The 27,549-nt window shown below is 44.9% G+C and overlaps 1 protein-coding gene across 2 annotated transcripts in view; it reads left to right on the top strand.

Annotated features, from left to right (window-relative positions):
* The window catches only part of RAB19 (RAB19, member RAS oncogene family), a 136,842-nt gene extending 118,843 nt beyond the window's left edge, over positions 1 to 17,999 (top strand). For both annotated transcript variants that reach the window (XM_040438831.1, XM_040438821.1), the window contains exons 2-4: positions 9,942 to 10,214; positions 10,646 to 10,829; positions 17,162 to 17,999. In XM_040438831.1, coding sequence (XP_040294765.1) covers positions 10,020 to 10,214; positions 10,646 to 10,829; positions 17,162 to 17,427 — 645 coding nt within the window. In that variant the 5' untranslated portion in view covers positions 9,942 to 10,019 and the 3' untranslated portion in view covers positions 17,428 to 17,999. The remainder of the gene's footprint in view (positions 1 to 9,941; positions 10,215 to 10,645; positions 10,830 to 17,161) is intronic.
* The last annotated feature ends 9,550 nt before the right edge of the window (positions 18,000 to 27,549 follow it).

Here is a 27,549-nt window from a genome sequence, read left to right as displayed (position 1 = left end):
TCATGGATTGTTTTAGTCAATTCTTCGTAAACGATCTTAGTCTTTATGTTCCGCTTGATAGCGGCCTCTCGGATCTCCGCCATCAGGGAAGACCATTTGAACGATGGCTGGAAAAAGTCCCTCCACGAGCCATAGTAGGGCTCGGGTTCTTTCTCCCTTGGGCGGCAGGCGGGTTGCTCCGGTCCCGGAGCGTAGGCCGGTGGAGCCTCCTCTAGCTCTACACCGATGTCAGTCATCTTTTCTTTTTCAGGTGCGAACGCTGCAGCAACACTCTGCTCACTTTCCAACATGCTCGATCCTTCTGAGGAGAGCGATAGGGTCCCGTCAATTAGAGTAGCCAGCTCCTCCCACTGCACTGGGGAGCCGCCCCCCAGGTATTCCAGTATATGGGAGGCGGTGTCCATGCTGGCAGACATGCAAATGTCCAGATAAGCCGTGGCGCCTGCCCTTGACCTTCTTCCCGCTTTTTCCTCAGAAAGGCGCCAATTTTTCCCGCCTTTTCAGGATGAAGGTGACGCAGCAGTAAATTCAGCAAGCTCAGCGGCCATCTTTAGGTACAAACGCTGTCTATTCACTGACGGCAAGCAGGAATGTTTAAAGTCCACAAAACCACACTCCAATGCGGCGATTTTCTTCCTCTGTGCAGCGCAATACTGTACAGCGCTTTTTAGAAGTTTTTGACACACTTTGGGTATGATTTTTAATCCACAAAGTCCACTTGAATAAAACAGGAAAATTGTCACTTTGGTCACAGGGCAACTGTATAAGGCACAAAGTTCACGCTTCTTGCACTAGAAAGCGTGCGTATCCTGTTCGTGACGCCAAAAGAGATGTGCAGCGTACTCAAGTTAGGTGTAGTAGGTGTTTCTGGGTGATGTAGTGCAATAGACACTAACCTGAGCAGCTGACTCTCTGCAAGGGCAGGTATAGGTAGGGAATAGTTCGTGACGCCAGTGCCAAGTAAACGGTGGCACGCCGTTTGCGGATGCAGGAATAAATTTGAGGAAACGTGGTATTAAAACAGAACTTGAACTTTAGTAGGTTGCAGGCAGAGACAATATTGGAAACGCAGTTCCTCAGCATACAGTCGATTTTGCAATTCGGTCGATGCAGGCAATACAGTACAGCAGGGTAATTACAGAGTGTTGAACACAGGATTTGCAGCAAAGGAGCTTGCACTCTAACTCTGTCTGATCCTGGAATGTAGCAATTCTTCACCAAGGCCCATTAACCTAAGTCTGGCTTTATCTCCTTGATTATGGCTTTAATCAGTACCTCCTCTGTTTCTCTCAGTACCTCTGGCTCCTCTGATCTTTGCCTCAGTCTCTCCTAGCTTCTGAATGGTTCCTCAGGCCCTTAGGCTAAGATGTTCCTGCTTCTGCATATGGGTATTCAGGAGGGAATCTTCTCCTGAACAGCAGGCTTCAGGCCTGGACTTGTCTCAGACATTGTCTAATCTCCAACTGTAGCTTACTGAAACTAGACTCCGTCTCTCCTGCACTTCCCTGTCTGGCCTTTTTATAAACTAGGGCTCCCTAGCTCCCTCTATGGACTAGAAGTAGGAATGACACCCCTAGCAGGCCTGTAAGTGCAAGTTTCAGTGACAGGAAAATACACACATTACATTACATTTTATAAAACTGACATATACCAACTTCCCATAATTAGGAGGGACGACAGCACACCAAGTGACCTTTGGTAGTAACGGGTATTACAACTCCCGTATACTACAGTTATACCCTCCATTACTTTTACTGCAGACTGTAAACTTCTAGCAGGAATAATAGACGAATGGCACGACGTAAAGTCATAAGAATAGATGCCTCAGAATTGCTATTACATGGGGAATGCAAATGGTTACTAAAACCGACCTGTCGGGAGAGGTGACAGGTCCTCTTTAAGATCCCACACTAATGGAATATCAACTCAATAAGGGCGGGTTCGCATCAGCGTTATTGAATTCCGGTATTGGTTCCATTATAACATAGTTTATAATGTAATATAACAGAATTGTAGGACGGAATGCAAAATAGAAGCCTAATGGAGCCATTTCGTTTTGCTCCGTCCTAATCACGGGCAGATTGGCCATAGACCTTACAAGGAAATATCCCGGTGGGTCAATGCCCATGGGGCCTCCCAAGCTTTCCCCACTGCCACTGGTCAGTTACATAATGAACTCTCAGTGGTAGATAATGCTGTGAGAATCAACTATATATATATGTATCTGGCCAGCAACTGCACATGCCCTACCGAATTCAACTGCTGTGGCCACATCTCACCTCCTAAGCCCCCTGCTCCATATCTTAATCAGAGACAAATGGAGGAAGAGGACAGAAAATGGCAGCTATTGATGGTCCCCATATATATATTGTGCTGCACTGTGGTATATGGTTCTGCAGGGGTGGTATATTGCGCTATGATATTTCTGACGCCGCCTACTTGTGTTGCCCCACCTTCTGTTTATTTGGACCCCCCTAAAACAGGGGGCCACTTTTATTTTTATTTTTTTTTCCTGGGCCACTTTAAGTTCCCAGTCCTCAATGGTCCTAATACATGTCTGTGGGGCCAAATAACGGTTCCATTTGGTTCCGTTATACATGATGGAAAATATAGTCCTGTCAACTGGACTTTTTTTCCATCATGTATAACGTAACCATTATTTGGCCCCATAGACATGTATTAGGACGGAGCAAAACTGAATACCTCTTAGAGCAGGGCTTCTCAACTACGGTCCTCGGGACCCACCTACCAGTCAGGATTTGAGAATATCCCACAGAATGAATACCTGTGGTAAGTCCTGATGCATGGACACTAATTATTATCACCTGCTCAATACTAAGGAAATCCTGAAAACATGACTGGTAGGTGGGTCCCGAGGACCGGAGTTGAGGAACCCTGTCTTAGAGGCTTCCGTTTTGCATTCCGTCCTAGAATTCTATTATATTCCACTATAACTCTGTTATAACGGAACCTACAACGGAATTAAGTAACGCTGATGCGAACCCGTCTTAACAGGTACAAATGCAAAACGCATCAGTTTCTAATAAAAAAAAATACAAAGGATACCCACCTATCCCCTTCCCCTTTCCCCCCTTACTCCTGACTTCTATTCCTTACACTTTTTGTAATTTCTTGCCTACCTTTCTCTCTCCTTTCCTTCTTCGTCCTTCTATCTTTCTTCTCTTTTGATTGTGTTGTTTTTGTTTTACTTAAAATCGGCTATACGAGTCGTGCCTCAAGTTAGAGGTAATAATTAAGAAACTTGGTTTACAGAAGATAGTCTTTTATTTACCTTCATAAAATGTATTGTTAAACGTTTATATTGATGTATGTATTTATCTTAACCGCACAGTAACTTTCAGTCTCGCATATTCATGGAATTCAATCGCTTAGACCCATTTCTTTGACTGTAACACTGTATTTGGATCCTGCGAGATCCTACGATTAAGTTGTCCCTGAATTTTTTTTGATGCACTGTACGGTATGGTCATACTTGAAAATTAATAAAAGCAAAGTAAACATTAAAAAATACAAAGGGGATAACGTATAACACGCTCTGCACCAGAAGCTAAGTGGCCTGTTTTGTCAGTGAAGTAGGTACTTGTGACAAATGTATGACGTGTTTGCTCCATCTTTAGGGTACAGCCACACGGTCAGGATTCTGCACGATTTATAATGCTCTCTGTCAGACCTCGGATCTACTGCATTGTACTATAAATCATTATAATGCCGTGAAGTACTGTAACAAGAGCGGAGTCCAGGACAGGAAATAACGCTTCCACATGGAGCGTGTTTCCCGCAGACAACTTACATGTCTGAAACTGGCCAAAGGGGAGATTTACTAACCAAATTGCGCCAGAATTTGGAGTAATTTGAACTGGAAAAACTGTCGTAAATGCTTTTTGCAACATTTATCAAGTGTTTTAGACACTGGGACAGAATTGCTAAGCCTAAGGCCTCTTGCACACGAACGTGTGCTGCCCGTGCTGTGGACCGCAAATTGCGGTCCGCAATGCACGGGCATCGACCGTGGGCCAGCCACATGTGGAGCGCGACCCCATTCACTTGAATGGGTTCCGCGATCCATCCGTTTCGCAAAAAGATAGGACAAGTTCTATCTTTTTGCGGAATGGAAGCACAGAACGGAACACTACAGAAGCACTCCGCAGTGCTTCCGTTCCGCACCGCATCTCCGGATTTGTGGACCCATTGAAGTGAATGGGTCCACATCCGTGATGCGGAATGCACACGGCCGGTGTCCCATGTATTGCCGACGCACCGCATGCGGGCCGCAATACGACCACGGGGGACACACGTGCAAGAGGCCCAAATTTGTAGTGATGGGGGAGGGGGTGATGTCTGAAGTCTAATCCTATTTATTACAAAGGTTCCATTAGTCTGTGTCCCACAAGGGGACTGTAGTACATTTTAAACTTTTTCAAAAGTTTTAAAGATAAATCTGGCTAAAAATGTAGCCCCGCTCACAAAACATCTGGTCACCACCGAACATGGCGCAAACCACTCTAAAAATGGAGCAAAAATCTCAAATTTGGCACAAATGTCTACTTCACTGACACTTTTCTGGTGCAGGGAACTAGATACATTAGCCCCTAAGTTTACACTGTCTATAGGATAAGTAAATCTGCCCCAATGTGTGCCAAAGCGCATGATTCTGCTGTCAAGTTAGGCAATTAATAGGTGGTGTAAAGGTACACGGGTTTTATATATAATTTTTCCGTAACGATTTCATGCGGAATACAGTACCAGCAAAGTGAATGAGATTTGATACATTTCATGTACACTTTGCTTTTTTCCCTTAGGTCCAGAAATTGACTTGATGTGTGAATTTTAAAATCCGCAGCATGTCAATTGTTTGTGCCATTCTGCACCTTCCGTGGAGTGGTTTTCTCCATAGACTTCAATAGGGTTGTCAACATAGAAAATCCCCAGGAAAAAAATAGACAAAAAACCACACCAAAACTGCGATAAATAGTGCAGATTTATGTGTGGTTTTTTTGTGCGGTTTTAGTGCAGATTTGCTGCACACGAGTGGGGGTGAACGCACATAATATCCTCACGAATTTCCATAAGGAATTATGTGCGTTTCTACAGCATATCCGCAACAAGATTTTGGTGCAGATTAGATGCGGTTTTGCGGCAGATCTCACCCTTCCATTGAAAGGAGTGAAATCTGCAGCTAAACCGCAAACATAATTGCTGCGGATTTGGAAATGCAGGTCAATTTCTGCATGGAAACAATCCGCAAATTGTACATGTGTAATCTCATACACTTTGCTGGTACTGTTATGCTGCGTTTTTTCCACACGGGAATCCGCACGGAAAAAACACGTGTATTCCATAATGTGCGCAGGTGGCCTAAATGTGCACCAGATTTATCCTCCAGCATTAGACACTGTGCATATAGCCATGCATCTTCCTCAGGAGAACTGATGTAGAACCACAAGTCCCATCATATCCTGTCCCTACCAGTAATACCTGTTCTTCAACCTCAGAGGTCCACACATGGACTATATATACTACTGACATTTGTCTTGGAATGTGACATTTTACAGATATTCCTGTGAATGGTGAAAAATGCATTCTTCACTTAATGGTTATTCTGGTAATGGCAACATCTGTGAATATGCAAGTCTTAAAATGGGGAAATCTGCTCAGATGACCTTCTGATATGTCATCCATACATGGAGATGTAAACCTCCTGGCACTCTGGAAAATGCTGCTTGGAGTCGGGTTCCCGCCCCATATATAATAAAGAGAATACTCCAGCACTGTGCGTCAAGGCTTGTTTATTTGGAATGCGGCGGCATAACAACGTGACGTTTCGGCCAGAATGGCCTTTATCAAACTATGTGACAAAAATTCTGAGAAACAACAATTACAATATAGTGCATAAAATCCAACACATGGTGAAAATTATAAGTCATGGTAGTGTTGGATGATAGAAAATACAGATGCCATATAGAAAGCGTCATATACAAGAAAAAAACGGAAAGAAAAAAAAAGAAAAAATGACGCTTTCTATATGGCATCTGTATTTTCTATCATCCAACACTACCATGACTTATCATTTTCACCATGTGTTGGATTCTATGCACTATTGTAATTTCTCTGAATTTTTGTCACATAGTTCGATAAAGGCCGTTCTGGCCGAAACGTCACGTTGTTACGACGCCGCATTCCAAATAAACAAGCCTTGACGCACAGTGCTGGAGTATTCTCTTTATTTTATCATCCATACATGGGGGAGAACAACATTGGTGACATCGGTAGTCATGGACCTCCACCCATTTCCAGAATGAAAGGGTTCTATAGTGTGATTAAATGACTTTGGTACTGGGAGATTTCTCTTACTGGATACCTGATGTCTCATACTTATGACTTCATCTGACATCTTCACGTTTATCTTAAAGGAGTTTTCCAGAACTTACAGTAGGTCACCAATAATAGATGGGCAGCATGTCCTGGTCAGTGTTGGGTTGGATTTCTTTGGGCAAATGATTGGATGATTCTAAATGAATGATTTTGATGGCCCACAATCAGTCTATTCAGAACATGTGCACATTCATTTTCTAATTTCATTGAATGAGAAATAGATACTAGTGGTAAGCGATAGTCTCTAAAATGAGCTAAGTTGTATAGATTTCTGCTGGAGCTTAGAAGTCTTGTTGTATTAGGGTTATACAATTGTGCCAGAGCCTGAGCCCTCCAGAGGATCCTCTGGTATTCTGGTATGCCTGTCTATTCCTGACACCTCTGCCAGTTAGTGCTGCAGCCAGGCACTGGAACTACACAGCTCCGTACACTGGCTACTGCAGCACTTTTCCCATTTACTTCACCCAGGCACAGCCACTACATAGGGCTGTGATGGCTAACCTCCGGCACTCCAGCTGTAGTAAAACTACAACTCCCAAGATGCACACTTGCTTGGTTGTTCTCAGAACTCCATAGAAATGAATGGGGCATGCTGGGAGTTGTAGTTTCACCATGGCTGGAGTTCCGGAGGTTAGACATCACTGACATAGTGTATGTGCAACAGGCGCCTCCCCCTGGAGCCCTCTATATATAAAACGCGCCCCAGGTATAGGAATGCCGAGTAGTATAGTGTGGTCTAAAATGTCTCTTTATGTGTGTCACGATGCTCCTACCTGGATACGGCTGGACCCCAGGCTTTGGCTCCGAAGCAATACATAGGAGCCACTGAGGAAGGAGGGAAGGAGTCAGCTAAGACTCCGAAACGCGTCTGGTGAAGGACCCGCTTACAGAGGATATCAACCAACAATAGGAAGCGCTTCCCTACTAATCTTCTAGCCGGCATACCCCCCACTACAGATTCGCACATACCACGTGGGACGCCAACACCACGTGGGGTGTAGAGTCCATTGCGCACTCCGCTCGCAAGCCAGGAACGAGGATTCCACCCGCAGCGCACAGGAAAGGATCGGCAGCACCCAGAAGACGTTGCAAAGGTAATAGCAGGCAGAGTATTGCCTCCGTGTGGGACGCCACCGGAGACCTCCACAATCTACCTGCCTGTCACACTACTCCTTAACAGGTTTTTACCATTTCACGCGACCATTTTGAAACGTTTGCCATCCGACTTATACCAATTTTATGTACTACAAACAGCACTCTATATTGTGCACCCTAACCACTACTCCAGCACACTATATAGTGGATTATCCCTGGCCGTACAGGCACAGAACACATTGACCACCAACCAACATTAGACATTTTCCCTGGAATACTGTACCACGATAAGATTATTTTTATTTTTATCTGGACAATTGTACTATTTTCTATACCATTCCAGCCCGGAATACTGTATTACCTTTTTAACCCATTTTTAGGTCAATAAATCAGATTTTACACATTCACTCTCTCGGCTCCTTTCCTTTCACTGGATCCCAGATATTAGTGTGCCAGTCTGATCACCAAACTTATCTTCAATAAATAAGGGGAATAATTGAGGGATTTGAAAGAAAGATTGAGTCCAGATCTTGCATATAGTTGAACAGCAGCTTTACTTTGCATAAACGTTCTCTAAAACAGATTTCAGGCTTTGTCTTGGTCCCAGCAGGCTTTAGCATTAAAACTGGCAGGCAAACTCGACTCTGCTACATCTGTTTCTCTCTGGCTCTGCTGTACTGACAGGCTGACTGTATGACTTTGCTTCTTCTTGTATGCTGCACTTCTCTTTGTACGGTCTGACTCTAGATTAGGCCAGGGAACTTACCTCCTGGCTCCTGAGGCTCTAAGCTTTGACCTCCATGGCCAGCAGAGCTGAGGGTGCTCTGGCTGGCTTGTGCATGTCCAGCAGAGATGTGCTCCCTGCACACCTGTCCCTTAGCAGGGGATAAGCGAGACTGATTAGAACTTCTGACCCACCCTTCCTGCAGGAAGTGGGACGAGCCCACTCCTCCACAGAGGGGGGTTAGAATGGAATGGAAAGCTCCATTCTACCCAACTATAGCTCTGCCATGTCTCCTGCCACCTGCTGGTGAACCAGGCACATCACATGTGAACATAACAGTTACAAACATTAGAAATGCACAGTGTATAGGACCTGAACAAAATACATAATGGCACTTTGTTAGCCTATTAGAGATAGTGTCGGGTGCTGAAGTGGTAACGCCACTCTGGGGCGTTACATATGGAGCTGTATAGTTCTGGTGCTACAATTCCCAGCTGTTCTGGGAGTCGGATCACCGGCTGATCTGATACTAATGGTCTATCCTAAAGCCTTATTCACACAGTCAGGCCTCGTTCACATTTTAGTTTTTTACTGACATGTGCTGTCCTCATTTGCTGCAGACAGCAAACGTACCTATTGATTTAAATGTGTCTGTTCACATTTCAGTATTTTTTTTTCTGACTGTGGGTCAGTAAAAAAAAAATCACGGGGACATGCACTACTTTGATCCGTGTGGCGGACCAAGCACGCCCATTAAAGTCTATGGATCCGTGAAAATCACTGGCACACATCCGTGTTGTGTCCGTTTTTCACTGAAGATTAATAGGAGATTCTTTGGAAATTAATTTACAGCTGAGCAACGTCAGTGAATTACGGATAACACACGGATGGTAAAAACGGACACACGGACCAACCATGGATCCTTCTCGGACATCTTCACGGATGAAACACGTACGCTTTTTTTCACGGACGTGACACTGACACGGAAATGTGAACGAGGCCTCAGTGATTTCCATCAGGTACTGTGAGCCAAAACCAGGTGCGGCTCTAAACACAGAACAGGGGCAGATCTTTCCCTTATGTCTGCGGAGGCTCCAGTCCTGGTTTTGGCTCACAATCACTGATGGAAATCACTGACCAAAACACTGATGTGAGTAAAGCCTTAGGACAGGTCATTGGTAGTTAAGTCCTGCAAACCCCCTTTAAAGGGGTTATCTCATGAAAAGCATTATCCCCTATCTGCACGATAGGGAACAAATGTCAGGTCCCCCCGCAGTCTTGAGAACAGAGGGTCCCCAAGTCCTCTCTGTAAATGGATCAGTAGGGTACATGTCAGTCCACTGCTTGATTCATTTTTTTGGTAGTGATGCCTTTGTCAGTCCCATAGAAGTCAGTCTTGGGTGGTTGGAGTTGGAGGGGTTCAACAGGGTTAATTGGACACCTTTCAAATTGTTGCAAAACGGCAGCCAGCCCAGAATGCAGTTGTAAGCAGGGACATAGGAGGAGATTTATCAAAACTTGTGCAAAGAAAAACTGGCCTAGTTGCCCATAGCAACCAATCAGATTGATATTTTGATTTTCCAAATGAAAAGTGGAATCTAATTGGTTATTATGGGCAACTAAGTCAGTTTTCCATTACACCAGTTTTGATAAATCTCCCCCTTAGTGTTCGGCATTCAGCTATCCTTGTAAAGTGTGTACTTTATTCTCTCACTTTGTCTTATTCCAGGTTTGCAGTATGTCTTCTGGCTCCTAATCTGCAGCTCCTCAAACTTTTCTTGGGATATCGACCCCACCCACGCAGAGCATGCCTGGATCTGTATTCCAAGAGGATGACCCTTTTGACTTTCTATTTAAAATCATTCTGATTGGTGACTCCAATGTTGGCAAGACTTGTGTGGTACAGCGTTTCCAGTCCGGGGTCTTCACTGACAAGTACCAGAACACCATTGGGGTGGACTTCACTGTGAAGTCCCTGAATATTGATGGCAAAAAAGTCAAGGTAAAAATTTCTGTTGCTCGGGTTCTTCCATAAACCTTTCATAACTGTTGGAGGAATGGCAAGAACTTTCTGAAAAGGCCACTTGACCAAATTGAAGGAACGTACTTCATTCTGGTGCCATGATTATGCCACATAAAGGTCATATCAAAAGGCATCAGTGGAAGGGGTTACAGTGAGCTGGACCTAAAATGGATGGGCAATAATGCTCAGTAGAAGCCTGGAACTGGAAAACAATCACTGAAATCACACATTTTCAGAAACTGAAAATTTTTGAGCCGTGCCAAAGCGGTTTGAGGTACAGCACTTGCTGTGACTTCTGTACATGCATCTAATAATTGCTAGTTTTTATACTATTGCCTGTTTGCTCAAATTTGTTATGATGGCGAACAAACCCTTCTGCATTTTAATTTGTGATTGCTGATATCTCATAGGTACAAGTTTGGGACACAGCAGGCCAGGAGAGGTTTCGTACTATCGCACAGAGTTATTACCGTAGTGCACATGGAGCCATCATTGCCTATGACATCACTCAACGCCAGACATTTGAGTCTGTCCCCCACTGGATCCATGAAGTGGAAAAATATGGTGCAGCTAACTTGATGTTGATGCTAATTGGTATGTCTACTGTGTAGTAGCTGGAGCTATAATGTATTCTGCTTCATATAGGACAACTCCTACTTGTTAAAAGGGTCCCTTAAAATTAACCCCTTAAGGACCCTGCCATATTTCACCTTACTGCCCAGGCCATTTTTTGCAAATCTGACATGTGTCACTTTATGGGGTGATAACTTTAAAACGCTTTTACTTATCCAGGCCATTCTGAGACTGTTTTCTCGTCACATATTGTACTTTATGACAGTGGTAAAATTAAATAAAAAAGAATGTATTTTTATTTATAAAAAAAATACCAAATTTACCATAAATTTGGAAAAATTAGCAAATTTCAATTTCTCTACTTTTATAATAGATAGTAATACCTCCAAAAATAGTTATTACTTTACATTCCCCATATGTCTACTACATGTTTTGATCATTTTGTGAATGCCAATTTTGAAATTTTTCAGAAAATTTCCAAAACCCACTTTTTAAGGACCGGTTCAGGTCTGAAGTCACTTTGTGAGGCTTACATAATAGAAACCACCCAAAAATGACTAGAAACTACACCCCTCAAGGTATACAAAACTGATTTTACAAACTTTGTTAACCCTTTAGGTATTCCACAAGAATTAAAGGGAACCTGTCACCAAAAAATCGCCTATTGAGCTGTTAAGAGTACCTTATAGTGCTACATAGTTGTGTCCTATAGCACTTTTTCGTCCTTTTCCTGCATTTATCGTCACTGAGAAATCGATATTTTAATCAGCCGCTGCCCTGTGTTTCAAGTCAAGCTTGAAGTCAAGGGGGCAGCGGCCTAGGCGTCTCCAATCCTGCTTTTCCGGCCTCTCTCCGCCTTGATTGACACGCCGCATCTCAGTGCCGGGACCCAGCCGGCTTCAGTCTCACTACTGCGCATGCGCCCACCAGCCTTACATACTGCCACGAGGGTATCGAGAACCACGCCTGACTCCGTTATACCCGGAGTCAGGAAGTCGCATTGGTTGGCTGCACGCTCTATTTAAGATAGGGCTGTTTTCCTTATGGTAGCTTTCTGGGTTTGCTTTGCAAACCCTTTTGGCTCACTCAGGGATCCGTAGCTCCTTCTCCTCAGCTGTTCCTTGTCCAGCACTCCCAGACCTCCTTATATTCCTCTCTCACACTTCTCTGGTTGCCAGAGATAGAGCTTCCTGCCTGGACATCTATTCTGACCTTCTGAAGCTGTGTTGCTGCGTTCGCTGGTAGTTGGTCCTGAACGATACCCTCCGGATCCCTGTTGGACCTTTTTGGTTTATTGTGGTCGCCCACCTGGGTGTATGTGTTTGTCTGTTTTGTCTGTCCTCTCCCTGGTGTTTCCCTCTTAGTGATAGTGGTGTGGACTAGCGATCCCACCGGCCTGTTCACTATCTAGGGCTCATATTAGGGAAAGCCAGGGTTCAGGCACGTGATCGCCGCACAGGTGAGGAACCCGTCTAGGGACGTCAGGGCAGTCAGGTGCCAGCCGCAAGGTGAGTTAGGGGTCACCACCTTTCCCTCCCCCTTGGGCAGGGCTTTCCCTGTTTTCCTCCCTGTGCGTGACGTCGGTCATTACATTTACCGTTAGCTGAGTTTGCCATAAATAATCGTCGTCAGGAATCCACTGGCAAGTCACCATTTCTTGGTGCATATGGTTTTCATCCCCAATTCTGTACTTTCAAAGAGGGGGGGTCTTCTGGGGTTCCCGAAGAGGAACGGTTTTCGTCATCTCTTTCATCGGTATGGCAGAAGGTGCAAGCTAACTTGAAAAATATGGGAGGTAAATACAAATGCATGGCTGATAAGAGACGGTCGCCAGGTCCGGACCTAGGAGTGAATGACTATGTGTGGTTGTCTACTAGGAATATTAAATTGAAGGTTCCCTCTTGGAAACTGGGTCCTAGGTTTATTGGCCCTTACAAAATTGTAGCCATCATCAACCCCGTGGCTTTTCGCCTGGAGTTACCTCAGACTTTTAAAATTCATAATGTTTTTCATAAGTCATTACTCAAAAAATATGTTCCACCTCTAGAACCATCACCGCTGCCACCCCCTCCTGTTGTCGTGGATGGTAATCTAGAATTTCAGATATCCAAAATTGTTAATTCTCGTCGGGTCCGCAACTCTCTTCAATATCTGGTGCATTGGAGAGGTTACGGTCCCGAGGAAAGAATGTGGGTTCCTGCGTCTGAGGTAAACGCCGACAGGTTAGTTCGGGTTTTTCATGCCTCTCATCCTGAGAGACCTGGTCCTGAGTGTCCGGAGGCCCCTCGTAGAGAGGGGGGTACTGTCACGAGGGTATCGAGAACCACGCCTGACTCCGTTATACCCGGGGTCAGGAAGTCGCAGCGGTTGGCTGCACGCTCTATTTAAGATAGGGCTGTTTTCCTTATGGTAGCTTTCTGGGTTTGCTTTGCAAACCCTTTTGGCTCACTCAGGGATCCGTAGCTCCTTCTCCTCAGCTGTTCCTTGTCCAGCACTCCCAGACCTCCTTATATTCCTCTCTCACACTTCTCTGGTTGCCAGAGATAGAGCTTCCTGCCTGGACATCTATTCTGACCTTCTGGAGCTGTGTTGCTGCGTTCGCTGGTAGTTGGTCCAGAACGCTACCCTCCGGATCCCTGTTGGACCTTTTTGGTTTATTGTGGTCGCCCACCTGGGTGTATGTGTTTGTCTGTTTTGTCTGTCCTCTCCCTGGTGTTTCCCTCTTAGTGATAGTGGTGTGGACTAGCGATCCCACCGGCCTGTTCACTATCTAGGGCTCATATTAGGGAAAGCCAGGGTTTAGGCACGTGATCGCCGCACGGGTGAGGAACCCGTCTAGGTACGTCAGGGCAGTCAGGTGCCAGCCGCAAGGTGAGTTAGGGGTCACCACCTTTCCCTCTCCCTTGGGCAGGGCTTTCCCTGTTTTCCTCCCTGTGCGTGACGTCGGTCATTACACATACTCGCGCTCTGTATGCGCAGGAAGAGAAGATGCCGGGCGGGGGCACGAGTATGTAAGGCTGGCGGGCGCATGCACAGTAGTGAGACTGAAGCCGGCTGAGTGTACGAGCCGGAGCCGGGATCGCGTGACAGCAGCCCTTTACTGCGCATGCGGGCTGAGAGCGCGGTTCCGGCACTGAGATGCAGCGTGTCAATCAAGGCGGCGAGAAACCGGAAAAGCAGGATTAGAGACGCCTAGGCCACTGCCCCCTTGACTTCAAGCCTGACTTGAAACACGGGGCAGCGGCTGATTAAAACATCTATTTCTCAGTGACAATAAATGCAGGAAAAGGACGAAAAAGTGCTATAGGACACAACTATGTAGCACTATAAGGTACTCTTAACAGCTCAATAGGCGATTTTTTGGTGACAGGCTCCCTTTAATGCAAAATAGAGATTAAATTTCAGAATTTCACTTTTTTGGCAGATTTTCCATTTTAATAAATTTTTTCCAGTTGCAAAGCAAGGGTTAACAGCCAAACAAAACTCAATATTTTTGGCCCTGATTCTGTAGCTTACAGAAACACCCCATATGTGGTTGTAAACTGCTGTACGGGCACACGGCAGGGCGCAGAAGGAAAGGAACTCCATATGGTTTTTGGAAAGCAGATTTCACTGGGATAATTTTAAGCTGCCATGTCACATTTGAAGACCCCCCTGATGCACCCCTAGAGTAGAAACTCCAAAAAAGTTACCCCATTTTAGAAACTACACCCCTAAAGGTATACAAAACTGATTTGATAAACTTTATTAACCCTTTAGGTGTTCCACAAGAATTAATGGAAAATGGAGATGAAATTTCAGAATTTCACTTTTTTGGCAGATTTTCCATTTTAATAAAACAAATTCCACTAACAAAGCAAGGGTTAACAGCCAAACAAAACTCAATATTTATTGCTCTGATTCTGTAGTTTACAGAAACACCCCATATGTGGTCGTAAAACTGCTGTACGGGCACACTGCATTGCGCAGAAGGAAAGGAACACCATGTGGTTTTTGGAAGGCAGATTTTGCTGGACTGTTTTTTTGACACCATGTCCCATTTGAAGCCCCCCTGATGCACCCCTAGAGTCAAAACTCCAAAAAGTGACCCAATTTTGGAAACAACGGGATAAGGTGGCAGTTTTGTTGGTACTATTTTAGGGTACATATGATTTTTGGTTGCTCTAGATTACACTTTTTGTGAGGCAAGGTAACAGAAAATAGCCGTTTTGGCACCGTTTTTATTTTTTGTTATTTACAACATTCATCTGATAGGTTAGATCATGTGGTATTTTTAAAGAGCAGGTTGTTACGGACGCGACAATACCAAATATGACCTTTATTTGGTTGTTTGTTTCAGTTTTACATACAATAAACTTTGTGTCTCGACATTCTGAAAGCCGTATTTTTTTTTATTTTTTGGGTGACTGTCTTATGTAGGGGCTAATTATTTTTGTCATGCAGGAGAGGACTCCCCTGCATAACTGAAATGGGACGGATCTGTTTTGCAGCCCATAGACTTCTATTATGACGGAATGAATAACGGAATGCCTCTAAAGACATTGCGTTATGCATTCCGTCATAGAATTGCGTTATGGTCTGTGGTAACGGAATCCATAACGCAATTCACCTTTTACCAGTAAACGAAGCGTAAACGAATTTCAAAATATGAAATTTGCTCATCTCTACTGGCCATACATATTAATGTTGGCTGAAAGTACCGACCATCTAATGTGTATGCGGGTCTCCTGACTCTCCCCCATTGGCAGATGGCAGGGGAGAGAACAATCAAGAAGCTGGTTTCTAACATGCCGGATACTTTTGTTCTCAGGGAGATAAACCAGTGAAAGAGGTGCCTGTCAGTACCTTATTCCCTTCTTGCCATTTTGAGCAGAGCATATAAGTGTATGTGGGGGTTAGGAGAGAAAGCTGTTGACCAAACAAAAATGTTTTGCCAACAGCTATCTGAAAAGTTTGGCCAGCTTTAGTGTATAATTTCCCTTTAGTGCCATCACAGGGGAAATAAAGCATTAGACCGCTTTTACACAGTCAGTGTTTGGTCAGTGATTTTCATCAGTAATTCTGAGCCAAAACCAGGGGCAGGTCCAAAACACAGAACAGGAGCAACTCTTTTGGCTCACAATCACTGATGGAAATCACTGATCAAACACTGACTGTGTGAAGGCGGCCTTACACAGTACCCATTTACATCAATGATTTATCTCTGTCAAGAATTGGCGTCGATTATAGCGCCTACACCAGGTAAATTTGGCACATCTTACTCCAGCTCATTCATTTTAAATGCTCTTTACTCTGGCCAAAAAAAAAAGGATCTGTACATAGGACTCACCCTCCTCTATTATCTCAGAATTCCCTAATAGGGAATGTTTTCTAAACTGGACGACCCATTAAAAGAACCAGTTGTTAATCATACAAGGGAGACTGCTAAGAAATTGTTAAACCTTGATGTTTCAGGCTGCAGTTATGACTTGTTTGGTAGCCAAACGTAGGAGATAAGTTTGGGAACCCCCTTGGAGAACCTAAATATCATTGAGGCTAGTTAATGAATGGCTCATTGTGGACTATGGGTAGGCCCATCATGTGCAAAGGATGTCACTGATGATGAGGTGAATGCTTAGAAGATTTTATTTTTGACACCCAGGCAACAAGCCAGGTACCAAGAGCAAGTGTACCTTGCAGGAGACTCTGAGGATTAGGGTGTCCCAAGAGCTCACTTCTCAAATTTTGCCTGAGTGCAACTTCCTCTGAACAGTTGGTTAGAAATCATGTATGATGGCAGATGGAAAAACCGGAAGACCATTGGGGAACTTGTTGGATCCTTCAGAGATAGTGTGGCAGCATGAACAATGCAAACGGGTCTTCGGCTTTAGTTTTTTTCTACTAGGGACACCTATGGTTTGTGTATATGTTTCATATGTAGCTACATGATTTGAGATGTTTGGAAACTGGTTTGAAAATGTTCAGTTTGGGCTCTGAATAGCAATTACATTAATAATAGCAATTGCCAGCAAATTCTAAACTTCGACTGTCTCCACTTGTTAATGCAAAGAAATACATGGAGTAGTGTGGTTGTCCTTAGCTTCCTCCATCCAGAATTGGTGATATGTTCAACTGATGAAATGTCTAAGATGATCATTCAAGAGACAATTGCCCTCCCGTGTGACCAATGATAACAGTGTTTGAGAATAGCATAACAAGCAGAGCTGCAGCGTAAGGCATGGAGAAGAAACTCACAATTAGACATCCTAAACAGGATTTCCCAAAGCTCCTGTATCAGAAATTTTTCCTTATGGAGGTTTTTAACCATACAAGAGCATTAAATATCTTAATGATCATGTTATCTGTGTTTATAGGCAACAAATCAGACCTTGTGGAGAAGAGGCAGATCTTGTTTGAAGAGGCCTGCACTTTTGCCGAGAAGCACGGACTTGGGGCGGTCTTAGAAACCTCAGCTAAAGAGTACCATAACATTGAAGAAGTTTTCCTTCTGATGGCTAAGGAACTTATTGCACGCAACACCCTTCACTTTCACAAGGAAAGTCCAAGGAACAGCTTTGTGCTGGACTCTCGGCCTATTCTGACAACCAATGAGCCAGATAAAAAATGTCTTTGTGGGTAGACATGGGGGAGCTGGACAATCAAGGCCTCCACTAGATGAGTCGAGTTTATGTTTCCATATACAATGCCATGGAGCATGAGGCAGGGTCAGACAAGTCTTAGCGAAAGCTCCTATGGGTGTGATTGGCACCTTTGACATCTTGCACAGTGGAACCAAGTCAAGGGTCATCTGCTACAAGGGATGGTGGAGAGGTAAACCAACAATGCACTCTCCTGCTCCTAGATGAATGGTAGGCGGGGTTTTGTGAGAAGAAAGTTCCCCATCCCTAGCATAAGTGAAAGCTATCCACAAAATTTGTAGGATAAGCCTAAAAAAAATGGAAGACTATCCTGATCATCAACAAGGTAGTGGTAGTTTTTACTGCAGGCTTTTTAAGATGCCTTCTGAGAATGTTTTAGATGAAACCTACTGTAATGAAATCTACTGTTATGTAATAACTTTTATATTTGTCTCATTTAAATACAAATGGTTGAGTCACGAGACAGAATTTACACATTTAAAAAACAAACATACAGTGAAATTCCTTTAATTCAGAAAGTCTCTGCACTGTTCTAACTAGGGTTGCATTGGGTATCGAATTATCAAACCCAATCGATACTTTTGTACCGGTATCGATTAGATTTTTACTGATACTAGGCTGCACTACTGCGCAGCCTAGTATCACAGAACATGGCACGGGCTGCTCTCAGCGCGCGCCATGTTCCCTCAGGAGCACAGGGGAGAAGGAAGCAGTCTTTCCCTCCCCCCTGTGCCACTGCTACTGCTGCCGCTGCCACCAATAAGGAGAGAGAAGGGTGGAGGAGGGGAGGGACTGTGGCCACTGCGCCACCAATGAAGATAATTAACATTTAATACAGATACTGGAGGCCGCACCTGAGGGGTTAACTGCCGCTGATCGCAGCTCCCTGTCATAAAGGTTGGGTGCCGGCTATCTGATTCTGCCGCCATCACCTGCCTCCTGTATCTGTATTAAACGTTAATTATCTTCATTGGCGGCGCAGTGCGCCAAACCCCCCGCCCCCACAAGATAAAAAACATTGGTGGCGTAGTGCATCCCCCGCCCAGCATTAAAGTCATTGGTGGTGCAGTGCGCCCCCCCCAACCCCCCAGAATTATAATCATTGGTGGGTCCCCTCCCCTCCTCTTCATTGGTGGTGCAGTGGCAGTTCCGATCGGAGCCCCAGCAGTGTAATCCTGGGGCTCGGATCTGTTACCATGGCAGCCAGGACGCTACTGAAGCCCTGGCTGCTATGGTAAGCTCCCTGCTGCTCTGTGCACAAAGCACAGGGCAGCAGTGAGAGTGTGAAGTCCCATTCACCCTAATAGAGCTCTATCAGGGTGAATAGGACAAGAGATGAAAAGATCCCAGGTTCTAGCCCCTAAGGGGGGAAATAGTTATTAGTTAGTAAAAAAAAAAAAAAAAGTTTTAAAAACAATCCAAAATATTAGGTATAAATCACCCCCTTTCCCAATTTTACATATTAAATATATAAACAATAAATAAATAAACATATTACATATCGCCACATCTGAAAAGTCCAAACTATTAAAATATTTAAAAAATCTCCCTTGCGGTAAATGCTGTAACAGAAAAAATAATAATAATAAAAAGTGCGCGATTCGCCATTTTTTGTCACCTTGTCCCCCCAAAAAATAGGATTGGACTGTTCGATTATGGGCCAGACGTTCCATAAAATGCGGAATGCACGCGGCTTTTTTGGTGTTTTCTTTTCTTCGCGTGGTATCGAATGATATCGAGTATTGCAATACTTTTTTATGGTATCGAAATCGAATCAAAATTTGGGTATCGTGACAACCCTAGTTCTAACACAGAAATGCAATATTATATGAAAATCCACATAACCAGAAGACTAAACAGACATAAACAATTACAAAGTTCCGAAAATTACATCAATTCAACTTATTTAACAGTAATTTACTGTGAAACACACAGGCCCAGATTTACTAATCTTATAGATGGTATAAGCTTGGACAGGCTGTCTAGACCTGTACTAGATTTATCACAGGAGCTCAGACTGGATGATAAATGTGGTTCAGGGATAGACGCTTTTCTCTGACTCTATACCAACTATTGGATGAGACAGTTTTTTTTTAGAGCAGACAATATGAAGGTACCTTAAAGGGGGTATCACACAGTTAAAACAGTTTCTACTTACATATCTGGAGGACTTGTTTGCCTTTCTGTGGGTGGGCAGTAGCTTCATAAAGCACCTGCATCTACTTGGATGCATAGCAATTAGCTCTTGTTAAAGGGTTTCTGTCACCACACTTTTCACTATTAAACAGGCTGACATTATACATGTGCAAATGTCACCCGAATTTAACTCTGCTATTCTTTTTTTTTTCAGTGTGCCCCCGTTTTTGTGCAATTATAACTTTTATTATATGCTAATTAGCCTCTAGGAGCGGGGGGGCGTTGCACCTACTCCTATTGTCTCAGTTCGCCCACCTCTTTCCACTCCCTTCTACTCTTGATTGACAGGGCCAGGTCAGCGTTGGTCTCCTTCTGCTGGCCCTGTCTGCCGGGGAAATCTCGTGCCTGCGCCATCCCGTTCAGTATTCCGCGTAGGCGCAGTGAGGGAAGGACACTCGCCAGCTGCTGGCTTCCTCACTGCGACGTATTTGGCGCAGGCGCAGTGAGGAAGCCGGCAGCTGGCGAGCGTCCTTCCCTCACTGCGCCGAATACTTGACGGGATGGCGCAGGCGCGAGATTTCCCCGGCAGACAGGGCCAGCAGAAAGAGACCAACGCTGGCCTGGCCCTGTCAATCAAGAGTAGAAGGGAGTGGAAAGAGGTGGGCGAACTGAGCCAATAGGAGTAGGCGCAACGCCCCCCCCCCCCCCCGCTCCTAGAGGCTAATTAGCATATAATAAAAGTTATAATTGCACAAAAACGGGGGCACACTGAAAAAAAAAAGAATAGCAGAGTTAAAGCGAACCTTTCACCTCGATTTCACTTAATAAACTATCAAAAGTACCTTATAGATCATCCTCATTGTGTTAGCGCACGGTCTTGTCCCGCTTTTCTGGCATGTATATGCATGAAAAAATCGCCTTATAAAGTACTCTTCTCCAGCTCCACAAGTCACGGTAGAAGTCAAGGAGGTAGCCCTTCCCTCACTCCAGGCTGTAACTCCCCTGCCCTAACCCCGCCTCTCTGCAGTCTAATTGACACCCGGCTCAGTCGCCGGGACCGCGCTTGTACAGGCGGCGCATGCGCCGTCGGACTCAAGCGCGATCCTGTAACTGAATCGCGCATGCGCCGTCCCCGATGCCTGCCTGTCTTCTCTTCCTCACGCGCGATTCAGTTACAGGATCGTGCTTGAGTCCGACGGCGCATGCGCCGCCTGTACAAGCGCGGTCCCGGCGACTGAGGGGTTAGGGCAGGGGAGTTACAGCCTGGAGTAAGGGAAGGGCTACCCCCTTGACTTCTATCGTGACTTGTGGAGCTGGAGAAGAGTACTTTATAATGCGATTTTTCCATGCATATACATGACAGAAAAGCGGGACAAGACCGTGCGCTAACACAATGAGGATGATCTATAAGGTACTTTTGATAGTTTATTAAGTGAAATCCAGGTGAAAGGTTCGCTTTAAATTCGGGTGACATTTGCACATGTATAATGTCAGCCTGTTTAGTGAGAAACCCTTTAACCCTTTCCTCCCTGGATAGAAAACAGTTTCTCACACATACATATGGTATGTAATGCCCCCCTCACCCCAATTTCCTATTCTACTGTCTATAGAGATATTACTATATTACAGCAGTGCCTTGAAAAAGTGTTCATACCCTATGAACTTTCCAAGTTTTTTCACTTTACACCCAGAGACTTAAATGTATTTTATTAGGATTTTAAGTTATAGACCAGCACAAAGTAGCAAGTATGTGTGAAGTGAAAAGAAACTGAAACATGGTTTTCAAAATGTTTAATAAATAAAAATCTAAAAAGTGTGACGTGCATTTGTATTCAGCCCCCTGTACTCTAATACCCCTAAATAAAATCCAGTGTCACCAATCCCCTTCAGAAGTCACCTCATTAGTAACTAGAATCCACCTGTGTGTAATTTAGGCCTCATGCACACGACCGTTCCGTTTTTTGCGGTCCGCAAATTGCAGATCCGCAAAACACGGAAGCCGCCCGTGTGCCTTCCGCAATTTGCGGAGCGGAACAGGCGGGCCATTGTAGAAACGCCTATTCTTGTCCGCAAAACAGACAAGAATAGGACATGTTATATTTTTTTTGCGGGGCTACGTAACGGAGCAACAGATGAGGACAGCACACAGTGTTCTGTCCGCATCTTTTGCGGCCCCATTGAAGTGAATGGGTTCGCACCCGTGCCGCAAAAACTGCAGCTCGGATGTGGACCAGAACTACAGTCGTGTGCATGAGGCCTTATTCTCAGTATAACTACAGCTATTCTGTGAAGGCCTCAGAGGTTTCTTAGAGAACATTAGGGATCAAACAGCATCATGAAAACCAAGGAACACATCAGACAGTTCAGGGATGAAGTTGTGCAGAAGTGTAAAGCAGGGTTAGGTTATAGAAAAATATCCCAAGCTCTGAACGTCTCACAGACGGTACAACAACAAACCTACAAAAACATGACTGTCCACCTAAACTGACAGCCCAGGCAAGAAGAACACTAATTAGAGAACCAGCCAAGAGGCCCATAGTCACTTTGGAGGAGTTGCAACGATCCACGGCTCAGGTAGGAAAATCTGTCCACAGGACAACTAATAGGGCTCTTTCACACGAGCGGATGCCGTGCGGGTAAGCACGGACAGCACAGACACGGAGCATTAACATGTCCGTGCCTCTCTGTGATCTTTTTACTACAAAATCACAGTGAGATAAAGAGGCACGGAGCATTATCCATCATGTTACTGCTCCGTGTCTGTGCTGTCCGGAACAGGGCTTGGCTGTCTTTCACGCTGCAGATGACACGCACGGCATCCGCTAGTATGAAAGAGCCCTTGGTCGTGTACTCCACAAATCTCATTATGGAAGAGTGACAAAAAGAAAGCCATTTTTTGAAAGCAAGCCATAAGAAATCCCATTTGCAGTTTGCCACAAGCCATGTAGAGGACCCAGGTGTTCTGGTCAGATGAGACCAAAATTGAACTTTTTGGCCTAAATGCAAAATGCTATGAGGGTCATTTATCAAACTGGTGTAAAGTAGAACTGGCTTAGTTGCCCATAGCAACCAATCAGATTCCACCTTTCATTTTCCAAAGGCGCTGTGAGTAATGAAAGGTGGAATCTGATTGGTTGCTATGGGCAACTAAGCCAGTTCTACTTTACACCAGTTTGATAAATGACCCTCATAGCATTTTGCATTTAGGCCAAAAAGTTCAATTTTGGTCTCATCTGACCAGAACACCTGGGTCCTCTACATGGCTTGTGGCAAACTGCAAATGGGATTTCTTATGGCTTGCTTTCAAAAAATGGCTTTCTTTTTGTCACTCTTCCATAATGAGATTTGTGGAGTACACGACTAAGGGCTCTTTCATACTAAGTTTTATGCGAATCGACTTTGGATGTTTCATCCGAAGTCGATTCGCTCATCCCTAAAGAAAAACAATATTTTTTATTGCATGTACATTGTAGTAATACTTCATTTAATACTCTATTCTTGTATATTACTACTTTTTCCAGGATAACCCTTTAAACCCCTCCATCCCCAGATCCTTTACAGCCTCATACATAAACACAATTATATATAATTATGCTAATTGCATGTATGACACACGTGTCCGGAATTGTATATGAATTTATAGACAGAAGGCATTATTTGACTTGTGGGATAAACTGGTTTGACAACATTGAGTTCATTCCATAGGTTCTACCTGCCGCCTAGAACTACCATTGTGACCTGAATAGACCTATAAATGGAACTAGAAATGCCAGCTGCTGCCCTGATCTGTATGTAGGACGCCTATTTCTGATCTACATATGTTCAGTGCGGCGGATAGGAGACAGGGATTAGGAGGATCACAATAGGAGAAATGGCCCTCCCCAGCAGAAAGCCATCCAATAACTGCTATCTGCCTTATCTGCCCGGAGATAAGGCGCATAGTATACACAGAAGATATCGCACATCATTTGTATCCCATATTACTCCAGGCTGACATTTACCCAGACAAAGGTTGCGTAGGCTTATGGCAGTTACAGGTGCGGCAGCCTCGATGCACTGACATCTGTGAAATACTAACACCCAATCTCTGGGGGGGAGGATTTGAAACAATTAAATGGTGTGTATACTTTTACAACCGGTTTTATTACCAAGGCATCTGAAATAAAACCTAAAATAACTATGTAAATAGCCCTGTGTAGATCTGTATGTCTCTAAGGGCTCATGCACACGACCGTTGGATGTTTTGCGGTCCACAATTTATGGATACATGCCGTGTGCATTCCGAACTTTGCGGAACAGAGCGGCCGGCCCCTAATAGAACAGTACTATCCTTGTCTGTAATGCCGATAATAATGCGGAACGGCCATGCGGGCGTACTGACAGAGAATGCACACAGAGTCATTTCCGTTTTTTTGTGTGGCCCCATTGAAGTAAATGGTTCTGCAAAAAAAAAAAAAACGAACAGACACGGAGAAAACATACATGCATGTGCATGAGCCCTAACAGCCCTATCAGCAGCATACCCAATGTGTAGTCTAGGAGTAGAGTAATACATGACGGTGTTGCCACTTTAAGGGGCTTATGAACAGTACGACTACGCAATGAGTAAGGCATTCCAAATTAAGTATTATTGTAATGTACATGCAATAAAAATATTTTTTATTCTTTTTGTGTACATGACATTTTCCTCTCTGGTCACGCCCCCTGCCGTTTTTCCTTCTTGTTTACTGTCTCCTGCATTCAGAAGTGGATTGACATGCTCAGTAGCTCCCCTGCATGCAGGTGTTGTGCTCTTATAGTGAGGGCTCACGCAAATTGCGGATCTGCAACACACAGACTCCAGCCGTGTGTTCCGTGTTTTGCGGAACGGAACGTCCTGCCCTCCGTAGAACTTTCCTATCCTTGTCCGAAAAAGGGACAAGCATAGGACATGATCTACTTTTTTGCAGGTGTCACGGAACGGACATACGGATACGGACAGCACACAGTGTGCTGTCCGCATCTTTTGCGGCCCCATTGAAGTGAATGGGTCCGCCTCTGATCGGCAAAAAATGACAAAAACCACGGTCCACGGTCACGTGCATGAGCCCTGAACCTGTCCAGGCACCTTTAAATTCATATAATAATATAGCTATATCTCTCTCTCTAGACAGTAGAAAAGTAAATTGTGGGGGTATTACATACTATTTTCCATGCAGTCAGAGATCCAGGTTCTTGACTCTCCCATGTGATGAGCTGCTGCTCACCCACAGAAAGGGAAGAAAGTCCTCCAGATAAAAAAAAAAAAAAAAAAGCCTTATGCCCTTGGTATAACCCTTTTAAAAATTCGGAAAAGAATTCCAACCTCCATCAATCAGCTGGAAATGCATCCCCAGAGGCTGCTTGACAAAGGCTCCGTTGAGGTGAGCTGAAACATTGTACTTAGGCCGAGTTCACACGAACGTGTGTGACCCGTGCCTGTGCTGCGGCCCGCAAATAGCGGGCCGCAATGCACGATCGCCGGCCGTAGGTCAGCCGCATCGGATCGCGGACCCATTCACTTTAATGGGTCCGCGATCCGGCCGTTCCGCTAAAAGATAGGACTTGTTCTATCTTTTTGCGGAACGGAAGTACGGGACGTAACCCCACGGAGGCACTCCGTAGTGCTTCCGAGGGGTCCCGTCCCGTGCGGCCGTTCCGCGATTCCAGATTAGCAGACCCATTGAAGTGAATGGGTCCGCATCCGTGATGCGGAATTCACACGGAACTGTGGCCGTGTATTGCGGCCCGCGATTTGCGGGCCGCAATATGGCCACGGATCACACACGTTCGTGTGAACTTAGCCTTAGTGTAATAAAGGATCCACTTTTCTTCATCTAAGTCCGGAGTGCTGCCTTGTGCTTTTGCAGTACGCCAGTCCTGCAGGGTGAGCGAATATGAGGTCACAGGGGTAGTTAACAAACCGAGGGTTGTTCTTGGTACTCACAGTTTTTATATACCCTGGGCAGGTGTACAGCAGTGATGGAGAGGCTGGCACATGGATCCTCTGGGGCACTCTCTGTGTATAGGGACCAGGCCAGGTGGTAGGGGAGGTGCCCTGGGTGTTGTAAGTTTAGTGTGCCTGTGGCAAGATCCCTTATAGTTTGTGACGCCAGTGCCGGTAACGGTGGCACACCGATTTGTTGTAGGAATAATTGAGGTACACAAAGTTGCAGAGAACCAGAACTTCTTTTTACTGAACAGTTCAACTATTTACAGGTTTCAGTTAGTTCCACATGCAAGATGTTGGTCACAGGCAGGCTTCACATAAGTGGCAGTCTTTGCAAGATACTCTGAGGGAATAACACTCGCAGATCAGGCTGTATTTTCCTCAGATCCTGTCTGGCTTTCACCAAGGCCCATATGCCCTATAGCTGGCTTTATCCTTGGGTAGGGAAAACTTCCTCTGGTAATAATCCTCTTGCTGTAAATATCCTTCTGCCCTTCAGCTTTCTACTTAGCTGGATAAAAGTGGCTCTGCACTGTACTTTTCCTGGTGCTAGATATCTTCAGGAGGGAACTTCTTCTCCTGGAAGCAAGATAGGAGCCTGGGCTATCTAGCTGCATGTCAGAAGCTGCTTCCCAGCTATCTCCTGGTTAAAGTGCACACTGGCTTCTGACCACACACCCTCTCTCTGGTCTGGACCTGACTATATATACTAGGGCAGTGTTGGCGAACCTATGGCACGGGTGCCAGAGGCGGCACTCGGAGCCCTCTCTGTGGGCACCCGCACCCTGGAAAAAGTCTATGGCACACTAATATGACTTCGATTTTTCCTGCCCTTCATTAGCACAGGGCTCGCTATGAACAGCACAGGCAGCGCACTGTGTGTAGCAGGCTATCATAGCTAAATGATAGAGTACATGGAAGATATACTATGTTTGACTGTAGAATTCAGGTTAAATTACCGTGTTGGCAATAAATAAGTGGGCTTTGGGTTGAAGTTTGGGCACTCAGTCTCTAAAAGGTTCACCATCACTGTACTAGGGGGTTCCCTAGCTCCCTCTACTGCCTAGGAGGAGGAACTACACCCCTAACAGGCCTGGTACACCGGAGATAACATTAAAAATACACATCACAATGCAATATAAAATACCATAACCATGTTCCACAGGAGGTGGAGAACAACGTGACCGAAATGACCCTTGAGTAGTGCCCACCCTTACGTAGTGGGACACTACACTTTTCTATACTACATCCCCAGAGGCAGCTAGCCTATCAGTGCACCAAATTGCCAGCTGATTAATTTCAAAAGGAAATGTGTGATGCCTGTTTTCCCCAGTGGTGAAGCCGCAGAGGAACTGAAGCTCATCTTCAGGAGGCCCTTTTAACCAACAGCTTGCCAAAAGCAGGTAGTCCCTTTAAATACTCCTTACACAGGTTGGGCATCCCTGCTCTAAAGGAACAATATTTAGCAAATGAAGCAGTGGAAAATGTCCCAAGGGTCATTGAAAAGAGTTTAGGCAAAAACCCTTCTGTCCTGGGGGGGGTGGAGGCCTGGTTTGAACCTTGCTATGGGGCCCTAACTTCTGTATGTACGCCACTGTCCTTACGCCTCCCCCTTATGCATTGAGACCACACATTTTCAATCACTTTTTAATAAGTTGTACTTCCCATAGAGAGTAGTAGTTTTTCAACAGTTTGCTTAAAGAGGTTGTCTTCACCTGCTCATTTCAGTCCTCGGTGCACGGCTCCTGGGGCACTAGTGGGGGTGGTGGTGCCTCTGCTTTGAGTGATGCAGCAGGCAAGCGGTGCTTGGAGAATATAATCCCGCCCCTTGCCTGTACGTGCACACTCCTGAGGCTGCTAGTGTATCAGAATCACTAGCAGTCTCAGTGGAACAGACCCTGTACAGATCGTGACAACCAATGATAAGAGGTTGCTGTGATCTGTTTCTTACATGAATGTGGACATTGAGAGATGGCCGGGAATGGAAGCTAGTGCACGC

Source organism: Bufo bufo, chromosome 1 (assembly GCF_905171765.1).
Source record: "Bufo bufo chromosome 1, aBufBuf1.1, whole genome shotgun sequence".
Classification (NCBI taxonomy): domain Eukaryota; kingdom Metazoa; phylum Chordata; class Amphibia; order Anura; family Bufonidae; genus Bufo; species Bufo bufo.
The sequence above is the reverse complement of the archived record's forward strand: the minus strand, read 5'-3'. Positions and strand labels throughout refer to the sequence as shown.